Source organism: Cyprinodon variegatus, unplaced genomic scaffold (genome assembly GCF_000732505.1).
Source record: "Cyprinodon variegatus isolate N-32 unplaced genomic scaffold, C_variegatus-1.0 Scaffold22, whole genome shotgun sequence".
NCBI lineage: Eukaryota > Metazoa > Chordata > Actinopteri > Cyprinodontiformes > Cyprinodontidae > Cyprinodon > Cyprinodon variegatus.
In genome coordinates, this window is record NW_015150475.1 from 532613 (window position 1) to 548425 (window position 15813).

The 15813-nt window shown below is 37.4% G+C and overlaps 2 protein-coding genes across 4 annotated transcripts in view; both read left to right on the top strand.

The window, feature by feature from the left end:
- Window positions 1-2363: 2363 nt before the first annotated feature.
- On the top strand, window positions 2364-3314 carry LOC107095104 (fin bud initiation factor-like). The gene has a single exon (XM_015391081.1). The coding sequence runs from the start codon at window positions 2683-2685 to the stop codon at window positions 3304-3306; it is 624 nt and encodes a 207-aa protein (XP_015246567.1). The 5' UTR covers window positions 2364-2682; the 3' UTR covers window positions 3307-3314.
- A 6375-nt stretch (window positions 3315-9689) lies between these two features.
- Window positions 9690-15813, top strand: part of bbox1 (butyrobetaine (gamma), 2-oxoglutarate dioxygenase (gamma-butyrobetaine hydroxylase) 1) — a 32049-nt gene continuing 25925 nt past the window's right edge. The window contains exons 1-3 of one of the 3 annotated variants that reach the window (XM_015391325.1): window positions 9690-9808; window positions 13208-13649; window positions 14979-15093. In XM_015391325.1, coding sequence (XP_015246811.1) covers window positions 13245-13649; window positions 14979-15093 — 520 coding nt within the window. In that variant the 5' untranslated portion in view covers window positions 9690-9808; window positions 13208-13244. Of the gene's footprint in view, window positions 9809-10250; window positions 10300-13200; window positions 13650-14978; window positions 15094-15813 lie in introns of those variants that run through there. The other 2 variants (XM_015391318.1, XM_015391310.1) reach the window with 2 other exon arrangements.

Consider the following 15813-nt stretch of genomic DNA (forward strand, 5'->3'; position numbering starts at 1 on the left):
CCGGCCAAAACACTTACTCTCCGGCTGAAGCTCCTACCTGTGACAGTAAATAACTCAAGGAGCTCAAGAAGTAATACAATGTTAACTACCTAACTGATGCATGCAGTATATATAGCCCTTCCTTGTCATGCACATCGTTGTCACGGTTGGCATATGGTGTAATTTTTCCATTTCTTCAAACTGTAAAATCCTTGCAACAAAAGTAAAATGCTTTCTTTAAACTAAACTACGAAGTTCATCTTATATTTGGCAAATTTATGTTCGAATATTTTGCAAAAATATATGGCGGTGCATGATGGAGTATTGCATCTAAAGGCTAACGTTTCCCGTCTTACGTGCTTCGGTTACCAAAGCCAGTTAAAAAGCATTATGGAAGTCTTGTGATGCTTAAAGATAGATCGGTTCATCCACAATGTCTATTCGTATTGTGTTTCACATTTGAGACCCACATGTTTGACTGTGCTTCAATGCTTCAATCAGATGGAAAAATGCCAGGGGCGAAAATCGTTGCCAGTCCGAGCTCGACTGAGCCACTGTATTTAGTGCCAGATAGACCTTACCAGCTAGTGTCACGATTTGGTGTTGGATTGAGGACCCAAAAGCAGAGGCAAGTAGGCAGAGGTGAATTTAGGTGGGTTTAATGAGGTTCACAGGTACAGAGACAGGAATAAAAAAATCCAACAAAAATAACAAACAAACCAGAACCAAGGAGACATCAGGGGAAACCAAACACTAGGAGCCAGGGAGAGAGGAGGTAAGCAGACAGACGTTAGATGAGGATCCAGCAAACAGGAACTGAAGAGGGAGGGCTTTTAACGGGGACAGAGACAAAGAGAGGGCTAACGAGACGATTGGAAACAGGTGAGGACAGAGCAGAAAACAGAGCTAGGGATAGAGGACACAAGAGGGCAGCAGAGGACAACAAATGGAAAACCTGGAAGACAGGAACTAACAAGAAAACAAAATAATAATTAAACACTAAAACAAGGAGCAAAGTAAAACTGAATACTCTAAATAAACATAACAAAAGACTGTGACAGTTAGGGGGTTTAGGCGATACATGGCAGGGTATTTATCAAAGGATATTGGAAGCTGGGATTAATGCAATTTTGTGCCAAACATTTCAGATTTTTATATCTGCTGTAGTTCAGGGGTCATGTATTTCAAAGGCTAATGTATTTCCCCTCAAAAACTAAAAATATGATTATTATAATGAGCAAAATATTCAATAGATCAAGGGGGTTCAATATTTTGTTCATCTAATTACACTCTAAAAAGTGAATGCATCTACAACATAAATTAATTGCTTTAATTGGTCACAAGTAGGTTAGTTGAATGAAGTTTATTATTTATATAAGTTGCCATGTTTAAAAAAAAAAAGTTAAAATTGGAAAAATCAATTCAATTACTTGTTACCAAATGAAGCAAGTCATTTAAGCTGCATTCTGTTTTTAAAGTGTAGTTGTGCTCAATGGCATAATGACACAACAATAGGCCTGTAAGCAACATTATCTGGGTGGGCCCCATATGAAGTACAACACCCCATCCCCTAATATATGCTCTGGATTACCCATAATTCCGAGTCTTTGTGTAAGCAATGAAATACTCAAATACTTTGTTCTTTTAAGATCTTTATTGCAGTTTGAAACATATTAAATTAGTGCATTTTTTACCAACCGTCTAATGAACTATACACAGTTATTAACATAGTATTTAAAACCATCATGTTGAAATCAATCATAGTTCGGGTATAAATATGGTCCAATAAGGTAATATAGAATCAGGTGGGTTTAAGAGGAATGTCCTACAATTTGCTAGGGGGCCATACAGATGCCAGCGACGGGGCCCCTAAGCAACTGCAGTCTCTGCTTACCGATATTTACACCATTGGTTGTGCTGATATATTCTTGTTATCCCACATGCTGTTATATATTAATAAAAATTAGAGACATGATTAATACTGACAATACTACAGCTACTGGGATCATATTTGTTTTTTTTGTTTTTTTTATTTTAATCTAATTTAAACTTTAATATAAGGAAAATGAATAACATTTCTGTCAAACGTAATTTATGTCTAAGAAGTAAGACGTTTTTAAAGGTGTGCCACTAGGGAGTTATTAAAGGGCTGGTTAACAAAAGGGCATTTCAGGTTTATATATGTGGTCACTTGTATAATACTCAGGAGTGTAATAAACTTTGAGCATGTTTGAGCAAATTAATTCAAAGTTGGTCTTGGTTCTGGTTTGAAAGAGGCTTTTTTTCCCAGCCCCAGTCCTGAATGCAGCCTTTTGAAAATGACGGAGGCGCTGTAACATGAGAGCAGCGCAGAGGTATTATTAGTGAAAAGAGGAGCGCGGCTCTTGAAACGTCCAGATGTTGCGTTTGAGGCACCAGGCAGAGTCGGGAGCAGAGCCACGCCGGCGCAAACTTTTTCTCATTCCCCGCTATCCTGCTTGCCAGCGGTGATGCAAGCTGTCAGACTGGGTTAAAGGACGAGGAGGAGAAGCTGTGAAACAATTTGAAGCAACTTATTTTCCTGTTTGTTTGATTAGACGGACATTAAAGCTGCAGCTGCGCAGTTTGGAACCTGTTTGCAGCGCGCTGAACAAGGATAACATTTAAAAGTGCGTAATTTTGAAAATATTTAAACTCAGATTTGACACCTTGCAAGTTTCCATCATGATTTTTGTTCACTTGCTCCTAAGTGCCTGGATGTTGTCGCAGCCAGCTGGTGGAGCCTTTTACCGGGGGCCACTACATCCGGAGATGTCTAATGGCACTTTTCATCATTATTTCGTGCCGGACGGAGAATATGAGGATAACGACGACCCGGAGAAGTGCCAGATGCTTTTTAAGATGACCGACGAAAGGAAGTGCAGCCTGGATGAGGACCAGGACTCGGTCATAAAGGATGACTTCACCCTGATCAAGCGGCAGATCGAGGACTCGGCGCGGGTGTTGGAGGGGATCGGGAAGAGCATCTCCTACGACCTGGACGGGGAGGACAGCTACGGGAAGTATCTGCGCAGGGAGACGGCCCAGATCGGCGATGCGTTCACTAACTCGGAGAAATCCCTGTTGGAGCTGGAGGTGAAGTTCAAACAGAGTCAGGAGAGCGAGCTGAAGGAGGAGCACCGGCTCAGTGACGACTTTCTCACCATGATCGTTCACACACGGGACTCCCTGAAGGAGACCCTGGACATTTCCCTGGGCCTGAAGGACAAACACGAGCTGCTGTCTCTGATCATCCGCAGCCATGGAAGTAGACTGAGCAGACTGAAGAACGAGTACCTCAAATTCTAATGGCAATATATATATTTTAAATTTCAACACTTTCTGGTATTGGTATCACGCTGAAGGGGACAGGGCAGGACTTTAGAGAATGTTGGCCCTGGGCTAGATCCACTTTTGGTCCCATACCTTAGGAGGTGTGTTCAATAAGTAATGTTCCTGGCCCGCTTCCAGATGTTTGATCGAGCTGAAATTTTGCATGTGAAGTATTTTAAACCTCTATAGACTAAATAGCAAATTACAGCTCTGAACAAATTTTGGATTCTGATTTACTGGTGTTAAAATTGAGTAAAGTCTGAGTTTTTGCATGTGAAAGGACGCAAACAAAGGGAAATGAAAGTAACTTATAGCGGTAATGTCCCATAATATAACCTTATAAAACATTTTGCAAGGTCATATAACAGACACCATCACCATAAGTTACTTTAATTTCATCAAAAGTCTCCCTCTGTGTGAGTCCTTTCCAATAGAAATAGAAAAACACACTCAACAGACTCCATTTCAGACTTTACTCAGTTTAAACACATGTAAATCAGAAACCACAAATAGTTCAGAGCTGTAATTTGCTACTTTAAGAGAGATTTAAATAACATCACATGCAAAATTTCCCCTCGATCAAACATCTGGAAGTGGGTCATAGAGATTTTAAGGCTATGTAAATGTGACCATTTGAAATAGAAACAAAAGTGAGAAATAATCCTTATGCTTATGCTTTCTGCAAATTTCATTGTTTAACCCTTTATAGGGCAAGTGATGGTTTATGATCCCCCTCCCGTCCCTCAGTGAAGCACAAGATCTATATCCAGCCATTCAGCAGAGATACTGCTACATGGCTGTGCATATAATTTTGGCATTTGACCAATTGGATGAGCCCTTGAATGATATATTACCTACTGTAAGTTAAGTTTGAAAAGAAAAGTCAAGAAAAAAGGTTAAATACTAAAAGTTAAAAAGTAAAACCAAAAAAAAAAAATTTTTTTTTTATTGTTTTTTCATGAATTTCTTATAGAAGCACTTTTGTTATTTTTCTTCATATATTCGGGCAAGTTGGTGTTATTACATTGACATTAATTTTGCCATCAAAACATCCATATTTTTTATGTTACAAAGGTAATAAGGTCTTTTCCTGGATTCCAATAATACTATTTCACTGAGTACCCTATAAAGTGTTAAAGAACTATGGTCATGCTAATCAATAAGCAGAAGAGCACAAAGCTTATATGTAGTGTCAATGATTCATATTGGTAAAAAAAAGAAAAAAAAAACAGTAAATATAAAAAAAAGTAAGCATAGGAAAAATTATCTTGGATTCTGTAATAATGAAATGTATTTACAATAGATAACAACAGAAGAATTTAGATTTCTTCTAATTAAACAGAGTGAAATACTCTTAGTTTAATTGACAGTAATTGTCACATAAATAGATGAAGTCCAATTGCCTCTTCAACACAATTTTCATAAATAGAAACTGAGGACAATTTCCACCTCATACAATCAATTTACCTTAACATCAACAGTCCCCAAAGTAAACAAATATATTCAAACTTATGTGTAGAATAAAGATAAGATGGGTGCAATTAATTCACTTGGCCTCAGGGTAGTGTATTTTAGAGCAACCATGAGCAAAAAAAGATTAACTGTTGATTAGTCATTTTTTGTTTAGAAAAAAATAAGTTGCATGTACAGTGACTTCTTGTATTTATGACTTTATCCCACAGTATATGTAACTGGTTTGTGATGATGATCCAGTTTTTTTGGTGGGAAACAAAACTGCCAGATGGAAAAATAATCCGAATGGATGAAATAATCAGAAGTGCTGGCCAGGCAGTATTTCTGTTTGGCTCCGTTTAAATCAGAAAGAATCGTACAGAGCCAGCAAATATGTTCACGTATCATTTCACAATGTAGATTTTTAATTAGCTCAATTTAAAATGGCTGATGATTTGCACAAAATACTCTAATGCAAAACAAGACGTGGGTAACTGTATTTCCAATCCATATTCTCCAAATTTATGTAAGTACGTTTGTATGTTTTTATGTATGTAAGTAGCGTGCATGTATTCACATATGTTTGTTTGGATCATTGGAAGGATGATTTTTGTGCATGTAAGGACCTTTGGCTTTCAAAACGTTTATTTTGGAATAGAACTACAATCGAAAAGCATTCCCAGTTTATATGTCAGCTTCATTATTCTGTCCTGTATGTTGTCTGTTTGTTTTGTTTTCTCTTTTAAATGCTCTATATTTTAAAGTGAAACAGCTGATTATAGTCTTGGTAAAAGATCATTTGATGAGGAACGGTAGTTGCATCTTTTTTAACCCCATAAAGGATGTTTTTCTAGGAAAAGCAAAGCTTGTTTACATGTATACAATGAAAGGTCGGTTGTAATTTCCTCTGGTTTTATTGGCTTGCAAATGTTGCACAGTTTTTACTGCACCAGCGCTGAAGGTTGTGACTTATGTTTTATAGTGTATTCCCCTTGCTGTGCAGTTTTGTACAAGGAGTATAGTCATGTAAAATATATAGGTTATTATTAAAAGTAAATACTGTGAGTACATTTATAATAGAATACCCTAATGTGTATTTGTATTTGTGTACATTTTTTCAGCTCAAGGATCACACAGATCTTTAACGATGTAATACTTTGACAGACAAGACTGCTGGCAGCACTCATGTAATTTTGAGTTTAAAGAATATTCTTTATGACAACATGCTTAATCAAACTGTATTGTGACTTTTCAAATAAAGTAATTAAGTACCAAGGATGCTTTTGTTGTGAAGGACTTGTGGGTTGCACCATAAATCAAATAATTTGTGCCATCATTCTTCTTTTTATTCAGTAGTTTATGTCACTATAATGCAGAGGATTTTCATAAAGCTGTAGCAGTGAGGTTCTGTGGTGCAGAACCCCCCCACCACCAGCGATGCAACATTGGCATGCAAATAATTCATTGTATATAATATTGCCACATGGTTGAAAATGACCAAGTTCTCTGCATGTTTGCTTAACAACAGTTTGAGGTCTGCAAAGAATTATAATCTCAGGCACCAGCCTACTAATTACATGTGCTTTGAAGGAAGAAGCTGCTTATTGGCATTTATGGAGAACACAGATGTAAGGGTGCGTGCTTTAGGTGCTGCGGTCAGCCTTACAAACAGCCTCTTTTGTTCTCATTCACTGAGCTGCAATCAGCTGCTTTTTTGGGGGGGGTTGTTTGTTTTTAACTATCATTAAATCTTTGGAGGCCACAGATAATGTTGCATAAACACACTTTGACTTAGAGGACTTAAAAGTATACTTATATAATGTAAAATTACAGGGGTTATAAATTATATAAGAGGTCTGTTTTACTTCAAACGACTTTGTGACTACAGATTACACACAACATGTAACATACAGCTGAAGTACTTCTAACCTACTGCATGTCTCTGCCAGAGGGAGGAAACACTTCCTTATTTAGGCTTAAATAGAAAATTTGTACTATGAAGGGAAATAGTCAGATATTATTATATGTATATAAATATTTATATATGTATAATAGTTTTTTTTTTTTAAAGAATAAGCAATACCCTGAAACAATTAACTTTTTTTTCAATGTAAAGTAAATATTTAATTCATATATATTTTAATCTTACATAATTGTAGCAGTTATTAGTAGAGCTTAGTGTTGGTTTGATTTAGATAAAATAATTTACTGAAGTTTTCAAGCTAATCTCAGAGGACTTTATAGGGTGTAATTGTGAATCCTGTGTGTAGGTGCATTATTACATATTCATGTTTTCTGTTTTATATCAATATATAAATTTATGATTGTTCCTGTAGAGATATTTTAATGCAGCAGGGTGGGGAAAAAAAGCATTGACACAGACAGTCTACGAGACTGAAAACTCCATGTTAAATATCATTTCAAATAACAATACAATAACAAAGTCTAATCACTTTCAATTAATTTCAGAAATTATATATATATATATATATATATATATATATATATATATATATATATATATATATATATATATATATATATAAATATATATATACTATTTGCAGTTCATTTGCAAGATTAATTCCACAGTTTATAGCTGCCTCACAACATTAAAGTTTTTGCAGCTTTGCAGTGAAAACCTCATTTATCACCTAATTTTTGTAGAAGCTGGCGGTGGTGTGTTTCATGTCGGTGCATTTGAGAGGAAATTACACTTCAGGCCAATGACTCTAGGCTCGTTATACAACAAATTACTAGCTGCAAAGGTGAGTGAGTTGTAACCATTACTCACCCTTTGAAATTTATCTCTACTACGTTTGGATTCTGGCATCTGTCCATGTTCATAGGTTAATTATTGCGAAACAATGCCTTTATAAACTAGAGCTCTGACATGAGCATGTGCCATTTTGATAAACAACCACTCTGCACTCACTGGAACTGATCTTCCATCCAGCACATCCAGCGCAAAAGGAAAGGATTGAAGTGAAAGAGGTAAAACTGATCACACATGAGCTTATTTTCAGGAGCGCAGCTAGATGGGGGGCCAGGGGTGGCCAGGGCCACCCTTAACCAATCATTTGCCATCCCTGTGGCCACCCCTACATTTTTTTCCCTCTAATACAGATTTTGGTAACAGTAATACTCTCAAGTGGAATATTCAAAACATTTAATTTTTTCAGATATTACCAATTAATTGACAACAAAAACCCTTTGGTTAATTATGCTAATCAATAAACTAACATTAAAGATGACAATTCATGCTCTTTTTTTAAGAACTAGATTTTTAGTTATATGAGGTAAAGAGAAAATAATTTGTCTCTGCAAGTCATCTAGGAGTCTTTAGTGAAATCATAGATAAATAAGTCTTTTAATAAAAACTTATTAAATAATCAATTCATGTAGATATTAGTAGATGTAAATATCAATTTTATGCCAAAGGATTATTAATAAAAGTAGGTAAGTAATGACAATGGAAGAGATGTTTGCCCCAGAGCTCAAACCTGAAAGAATTTTATCCACTATACCTTTAATTTAGACACCATGGATGTTTAAATATATATGCATCTATTTGTTAGTTATTTGTATAAGATATGTTGTAACCCAAAGAGGAGCAGGGTTACTAATACCACTAATGTAAAAATGTAAATGATGTGTGGGTTAGATAGAAAATGCATTTAGATGTGACTGGAGAAGCACAACAGAGGTTAGAGAGTATTTCAGGATTTAGGAGGATCACATTTTTGACATATCAGATAAGATAGAGTGACTGTTGCAGAAATTATTTGACAGGAATTATGTGAATCAGAATAAAAGGCTGTTCTTTTTTTTCCCTGTTTTGTGTTGTTTTTTTTTATCTTTTCATTATGCAGAGTTTAATAACCTATTCATAAACATGACCGTTACATGAGATTAGTGTAATTGACCTGGAAAATAGGTACCGGTATGACCAATAACTTTGAACCACACCACCAGGAAAGCCAATTGGTATCCAAAGTTCGTCTTAAAAGGCCTCCGATCCGTTCTTGTGTGCTCCTGCGGACAGGCAGGTTGTGCTGTGTGACTTCATTAAGATGGCACCATTTCAACCCATCTCCAGCCCCTCCTCCACCTTTGTAGCTAAAGCTTCATCAGAGTGACATTCCTCCTGGACTCTTACTGCGTTTCCTGTCTCATTTCAACCGGTCCGGCAGAAGAGCGCCATGTTGAGCCTGGTTCTGCCAGAGGTTTCTTCCCAATGGGGAGTTTTTCCTCTCAACTGTCACTCCATGCTTGCTCATCAAAGACAGGTTCTCTCAACCTGTGTTATCCAACTGGACTTCCATCTTCCAGGTCCCTGAGTGAAGCTCTAGCATCACTGGATCTCTCCAGTGGTCCCTCAGGAGACCATCTCCCAGCAGTCTACAGACTGTCCAACTTCATCATTTCGACACCACCACCTGTTTCAGGCTTTGCTCCTTTTCATACATATCTATCAAAATTAAGCGCTATGTTTCCTGCCGAGGTCTGAGCGCCTAAGACAAAGTAATTGTATCAATAAATTTCTCCTAATTGTCTTTTCTCTTCATGTGAGTTTTTCAGATTGAAATAGTATTCTAAATGCAGGGAATCAAGTTGAAATGGTTTTGAGACATAAAAAGTTTGCAATAAATTAAAGTGAATGTGAAAGTATGCCTTCCTCCTGCTTTGCTAAATTAATTATACAAAAAACGGCAAACATTTTCTCTTTACGGTAATGTATTTGACTCAAATTCAAAATTATAATTCTAACTTTAATTCTTGCATTCCAGTTTATTTGTTAAACAGTATATTGGTAATTAAACTAGTATAGATTCTGGTTATGAAGGCAGTTCCACTGGTGATTTCTCAGCAGGACTGCGTGTCTGAGAATAGAAAGTAGAGCAAAGGTTTCAGCCATGCAGTGATGCTGTTGTCCCTGTGCAGACCGGGTCGACCTTTCACCTACTTTCCTTTCAGACTGACAGCTGCTGCAGGCAAACAACTGGCCGGCATTTACAAACTACAGGTAACTTCTGTTATCGGCGAAGCTTTTAGTGGTTTCTTCGGGTTGTTTCAATGTCAGTTTAATTCAGAAACACCGGCGAAAGTAGGTAATAAGACGCGGGTATTGAGAATGGGTGGATGTTTGTTCCGGATGTAGCTTTGTAACCAGCGGCTCTGCTTCATGCTAACAGCCGGGTTGTTAGCTCATTCTTTCAGGCTGTTAGAGGCTTTAAACGGGACATTTCCACTAAGGCTGCTTCTAACTTAATAAATGTTGGCAGAATTCACAATATTAACTACGGAAGCCGTGCGTGGGCTGTCAAACACCGAGTCACCTGCTGCTTAGGCTGTTTGTTTTCTTTAACTCGAATCGAATTACGTAACATGTATTGGACTAAATCAGTGGCGTAACTATCGATAAGCGGAGACTGCGGGTGCTTAGGGGCCCCGTCAATGACACCTGGTTGGCCTCTACGTAAATGTGGACTAGGACGTCACTTTGCTGCTGTAATGGTGTGAAAAATTCATCTTAGTTCACCATTTATACCCCAACTCATTTCAACATAATGGTGGGCTATTTAAACAGCAGACAGTGGTACTTTTAATTACTATGTTAATAACTGTGTATAGTTCATTAAACTGTTGGTAAAAAAAAATACACTCATATAAAATGTTTCAAACCGCAATAAAGGTATTAAAAGAACGATGTATTTGAGTATTTTATATTTTACACTACGACTTGGAATTATGGGTAATCCAGAGCATAGATTAAAAACATAACTGTTACGTACAATGTGTTAGCGGCAATGGATACCAAAAATAGGTACTTAAGCAAATTCCAGAAAAGAAAAAGTAAAGAAGAGCTGCTGGAAGAATGGAAAAAACTTCCCAAAATAAGCACGTTCTCTCAAAGAACAATAGAAAGAGAGGTGGACGTTGCTGCCACAGTGAGTAAAGAGTGCGAGCAGGAGATGAATGGAGAGAGCGTGGGTGAGGAGGGGGGCTGTGAAACTCAAAGTAGCCCGATAAGAATCATTTTACAGCAGAATACCGTAAATCCTCTAATATTGGCCTGTATCCATTAGCGGCTGGGACTCTAACAATGGCCGTCTCTGTCAATGGCAATGTTTGCTTAAAGGAGAAGTTTGGTTTTTTACACTTTAAGCCCATTTTCTGTAGTGTCCAGGATGAAATCGAATGATCGACACCAAAAGTTTGACAATTGCTCCTGTCTCTGCTTTTTGGCTCATTTAGAATCACCCCCTGGCTGCTTTAGAATGGCTTGCATAGAGCATGTCCGATAATGTCCTTAAAACAACCTTAAACGTTCTTTTTTTAAAATATGCTACTCACCGGGTCATCAGCGCTGTTCAATGACGTTCCAAAAAAAGTTTCGTAAAGAAAAAACGTTCCTGTAGTGTTTTATTTAGCATTTTGTAAATCCCATTGAGTTCTGTAGGAATAGTCAATATTCCGCTGCCACCGGAAACGGAAATGGGGCCTGTTTACACAGTTGTAGTCTTTTCGCTTCACTCTGTGTACTCCGACGTCGAGGTGCTAACGTCTCTGTTAAACACTTTAAAAAACTCTGAAAATGGAATACGAAAGGTGGATTCTTGATTCTCGACGTCGGAGTACACAGAGTGAAGCGAAAAGACTACAACTGTGTAAACAGGCCCCATTTCCGTTTCCGGTGGCAGGGGAATATTGACTATTCCTACAGAACTCAATGGGATTTACAAAATGCTAAATAAAACACTACAGGAACGTTTTTTCTTCACGAAACTTTTTTTGGAACGTCATTGAACAGCGCTGACAACACGGTGAGTAGCATATTTTAAAAAAAGAACGTTTAAGGTTGTTTTAAGGACATTATCGGACATGCTCTATGCTAGCCATTCTAAAGCAGCCAGGGGTTGATTCTAAATGAGCCAAAAAGCAGAGACAGGAGCAATTGTCAAAATTTTGGTGTCGATCATTCGATTTCATACTGGACACTACAGAAATTGGGCTGAAAGTGTAAAAAACCGAACTTCTCCTTTAAGAATCCAAGCCATTATCATGGGAAGTCCCATGCTTACACAGAGATCATCGTGGCCTTACACAATCATTCCAATCTGAAAGACACATGTGATTACTGGTAGGTCTGTTCCTGTTAGCCAGGCACATGCTGGCTAACACAAAAATGTGTTAGCCAGCATGTGCCTGACGTATGAAAAATCTGGCAAAAACGCTGGCATACTTTGAATAAGTTATAGGTTTAATTTTGTATAAGTTATGAGATCGCTCAATTAAGCTGGCATACGTCAACATACTGCAAGTATGTCAAGGCATTTTGAGCATGCTCAAAATTTTTGTCGTATTCCAGCGTATGCTGGACCAAGTTACAGGTAAGTTATCTGATCTTTGACATACGTTAAGTCTAAGTTACTCATAAGTCGTGGCATCTAGCTTATTTAAAAACTATGAGTAACTTGTGCATAACTTATGCGTAACTTATCAAGAACTCATCTCCAACGCATATCAACGTATCTAACATGTTCCAGACGACCGCTGAACGTGTTTCTAACTTCCAGCTACTGTATAATGGCGTAATGTCAGCGTTTTGGTACAAAAGGGGTTCACAATAGGAAACTGTCTGTACTCCTCCAGACTGCATCCCCATCATAGGGTGAGCATGAAGGTGAGTGTGATGGATCCCCTCCTGCTTTCACACCCACAACCAACAAACTTCCTAGCAGAGATGATGCTGAAACTGCTGCGACTGCAAACCTTCTTTATTTCTTTTCGTCTTTTTATTTATTCTTTCTTTTAGGGTGGGTGGTAAACAGAAGCTATGTTAATACCACGATCATAGACATCTTTTTATGCAAGCCGGGCGCCTCCAGGCACATTGCTGCCCCCCTCAAGGCACTGGCTTGTGACGTTTAATGGGCATTGCATTACTGCCGTGTGTTTTGCATAATTTAGGCTGTGGTTTCACATAAGTTCCTGACTCGTTATGATTACTTTATGTATACGCCCAAAATTGAAAGAATACATAAAAAGTCCTGCGTATGCCAGCGTTTTATACGATTCTGGGGCATCATGTATGCACTGGCTAAATCGTTAAGGTGTGACATGGGCTTTAGATTTTGTAGCATCAAATATATTTGCTGCTATGATTGCTAAGTATTTAGCTCCAGCCCTGTTCCAACCAGCTGTGACAGAATCAAAGCACTGCAACAACATGATGCTGCCATCACCATTTTACACATTTGAAATGGTGTATTAGTGGATGGAGCGTTAATTTTATAAGGACATATAGCATATTACATATATATATATATTTTCTGCAATAAAAGTTTTATTGTTTTTTTTTATTGTAAACATCAGCATGGATAATTCTAATAATTTCCTTCTCTTTCTGGGCAGTTTTCAGTGCTTATCCTAAATCTAAGTGGGGATCGGATTCCAAAATGTGGATGAGTTCATTTGCACGACTTGCCCGTCCTGTCCTGCAAAGGAGCGCCTCTCCAATGGTCTGCAAGGCCCTGAGGTCTTGTCATAGGATGGAGCTTCCTGGAGCTGCACCAAGCTTCTGCATAACTCCAGTTCATGTTCGCAGCCATCAAACCCTCGGCTCTGCCTCCCTCCCCGTGGCCTGTCACTCAGTGAGGCATGTCCGTGTTGTGGAGGAGGAGCGGCTGATGGTGGTGGAGTGGGAGGATGGAGGACAGAGCTTGTACCCATTCACCTGGTTGAGAGATAACTGCCAGTGTCCAGTCTGCACCCTGCAATCGGCTGAGGCGCGCTTGCTGTTGCTGGCAGACCTTGATATCCATACAGGAGTGGATTCTGTGGAGGTTACCAAAGACGGCAAAGTAGGTCCTTACCATAATCCGACCTGTTTTCTAATACATGTACACACAATAATAGTTATTAGTCTTCCCAGCACTTTAATTTGCAAAAACTTTATACAATTAATCCTAAACTTGTATTTAAGATTACATTATGTGGCATTGATCCACAGTGCGTATTACATACTGAGTTAGTTTTATAATTATTTCATACCTTTATTTCCATGCAAAACATTCTGCCTCTAAGTTGTGTAATGAAAATTAGATTAAAGCTGTACAATTATAGAGCCAGCAAAATGTTTTCTACAAAATAAAGTTTACTGCTTAACTCAGTTTTCGTTTTCAGTCCACAAGGGACATTACAAAGTGTTTATTGCTTGTGTGAATATTATTTGTCATGTTGCCATGATATTAATGTACTATGGTAATTACTTTATAGCCCTGGTGTATGTGTTAGGGCTTTAATACATCTGCCTTTATTGGGTTCATTCAAGCCCTTTATAAGCTGCTGTAAAGATAAAAAAAGACCTTTAGTTTCATGTTAAAGCAGCTTCACTTGTGTCCATCATTTTTTTCTTAACAGATTTTGATACCAGCTGTCGATCTTAATTATCAAGAAAGTTATTCGGTTATGAGCACGTATCCTTATGATTTTCTAGTTAATAGACTTTTCTGTGTTTTTTTATATTTCCAAAACTGATGTCTGTTTAATGACATCACAATCTTCGTGCTCTGATATTGTCAAAGCCTTCCAGGCTGGGAATGGCTCACCTATGAGTCCAGCTGCCCTGTGATGAGGTGCTGAGGTCAGGAAGGGAGATGATCTAATTTTGGCACACTCCCCCTGAACATTAAGCTCTCCACCAGAATCACCTCTGAGCTGCTTTCTCTCTGAGGATTCAGCTCTTATGGTTCTTAGCAGATTCGCTTTTTGATATTCCCAACAATCCAGGAGAGTCCTTCACAGGTGTTCTCTATTTTTCATTTGAAATGAATAAAACAAACCCTATACGAACACTTACTGGTTAGCTTTATTTTCCATTTTTCCTTTAATTCCTCTGACCATTCCTTGATCTAGTTATTTAAAATTGTATTTTAATCAGAAAATATCACATTAAAAACTTGTATGTATGTTGACATAACAGATTTCTATTTTTGAAGAAACAGATCAAGTTTTTTTTTTCAATATTTTATAAAGAAAGACTTTTTCATCACATTAGATTTCCTCCGAAACTGTACATTTGATCCAAACCACTGCTTACTTTATTAAAGAGTTGCCACAACTATAGGTCAAGAATTGAAAACACAAGAATGGCTTTAAGGAGATTTAATAATACAGTTATATTTGCTCAGGTTTCGATTGTGTGGCCCGAAAAACACATGAGTGTGTTTGATGCAGAGTGGCTAAAGAAGCGCTGTTTTTCTCCTGCTGCCAGGCAAGCAATGCGAGAGGAACTTTTCCTTAATGGTGAGTTTAGTTTTATCTGTTGTATAATAAAATATGTTTTCTCACATATGATGAATCAACATCTTATATCCTCCTGTTATATCTACAATCAAGCAACTTTTCCTACAAAAACCAGACCAAATAACAGTCCCAAAGGTAGAATCTGTTGCGGAGCTGTTACATTAAAGTTTTATGACTTTCCCTTGAGGTCAACAGTGAAATTCTTTTATTTCATAGACCATGAAATATTGAAGAACTCATGTAGAATCAGAGGCCTGAGAGTTTGGGTTACAGTTTATACAGCTTTATTTAAACATGCACACGTGATAACGTTTTCTGTTTTTTAAGATGTAAAAGTCTTGATATTGACTGGGTTCAGTCAACACACTTAAAAAAATATTAATCTACATAAGTAATTTTTTCTTTAAAAAAAGTGCATTTTTTTCTTGAATTGAGGAGGTGAGTGAGACATTTTGTCAATGGAACAAGACAATTTACATTTAAAATAAGAAAAAAACAATTGTATTGTGTTATTTCAAGTTCATATTATCTAATTATCTTATTTTAAGAGCAAAAATACTCATTCCATTGGCAAATAATCTTACTTATCTACTCAAATTAAGGGTAAATACACAAAATCTTAAGAATTATTTACTTATTTCTAGATTTTTTGTGCAGTGCATACACTGATCATCAGATGCATCAAGACTCTACACATAACATTCATATGTAATACTATTA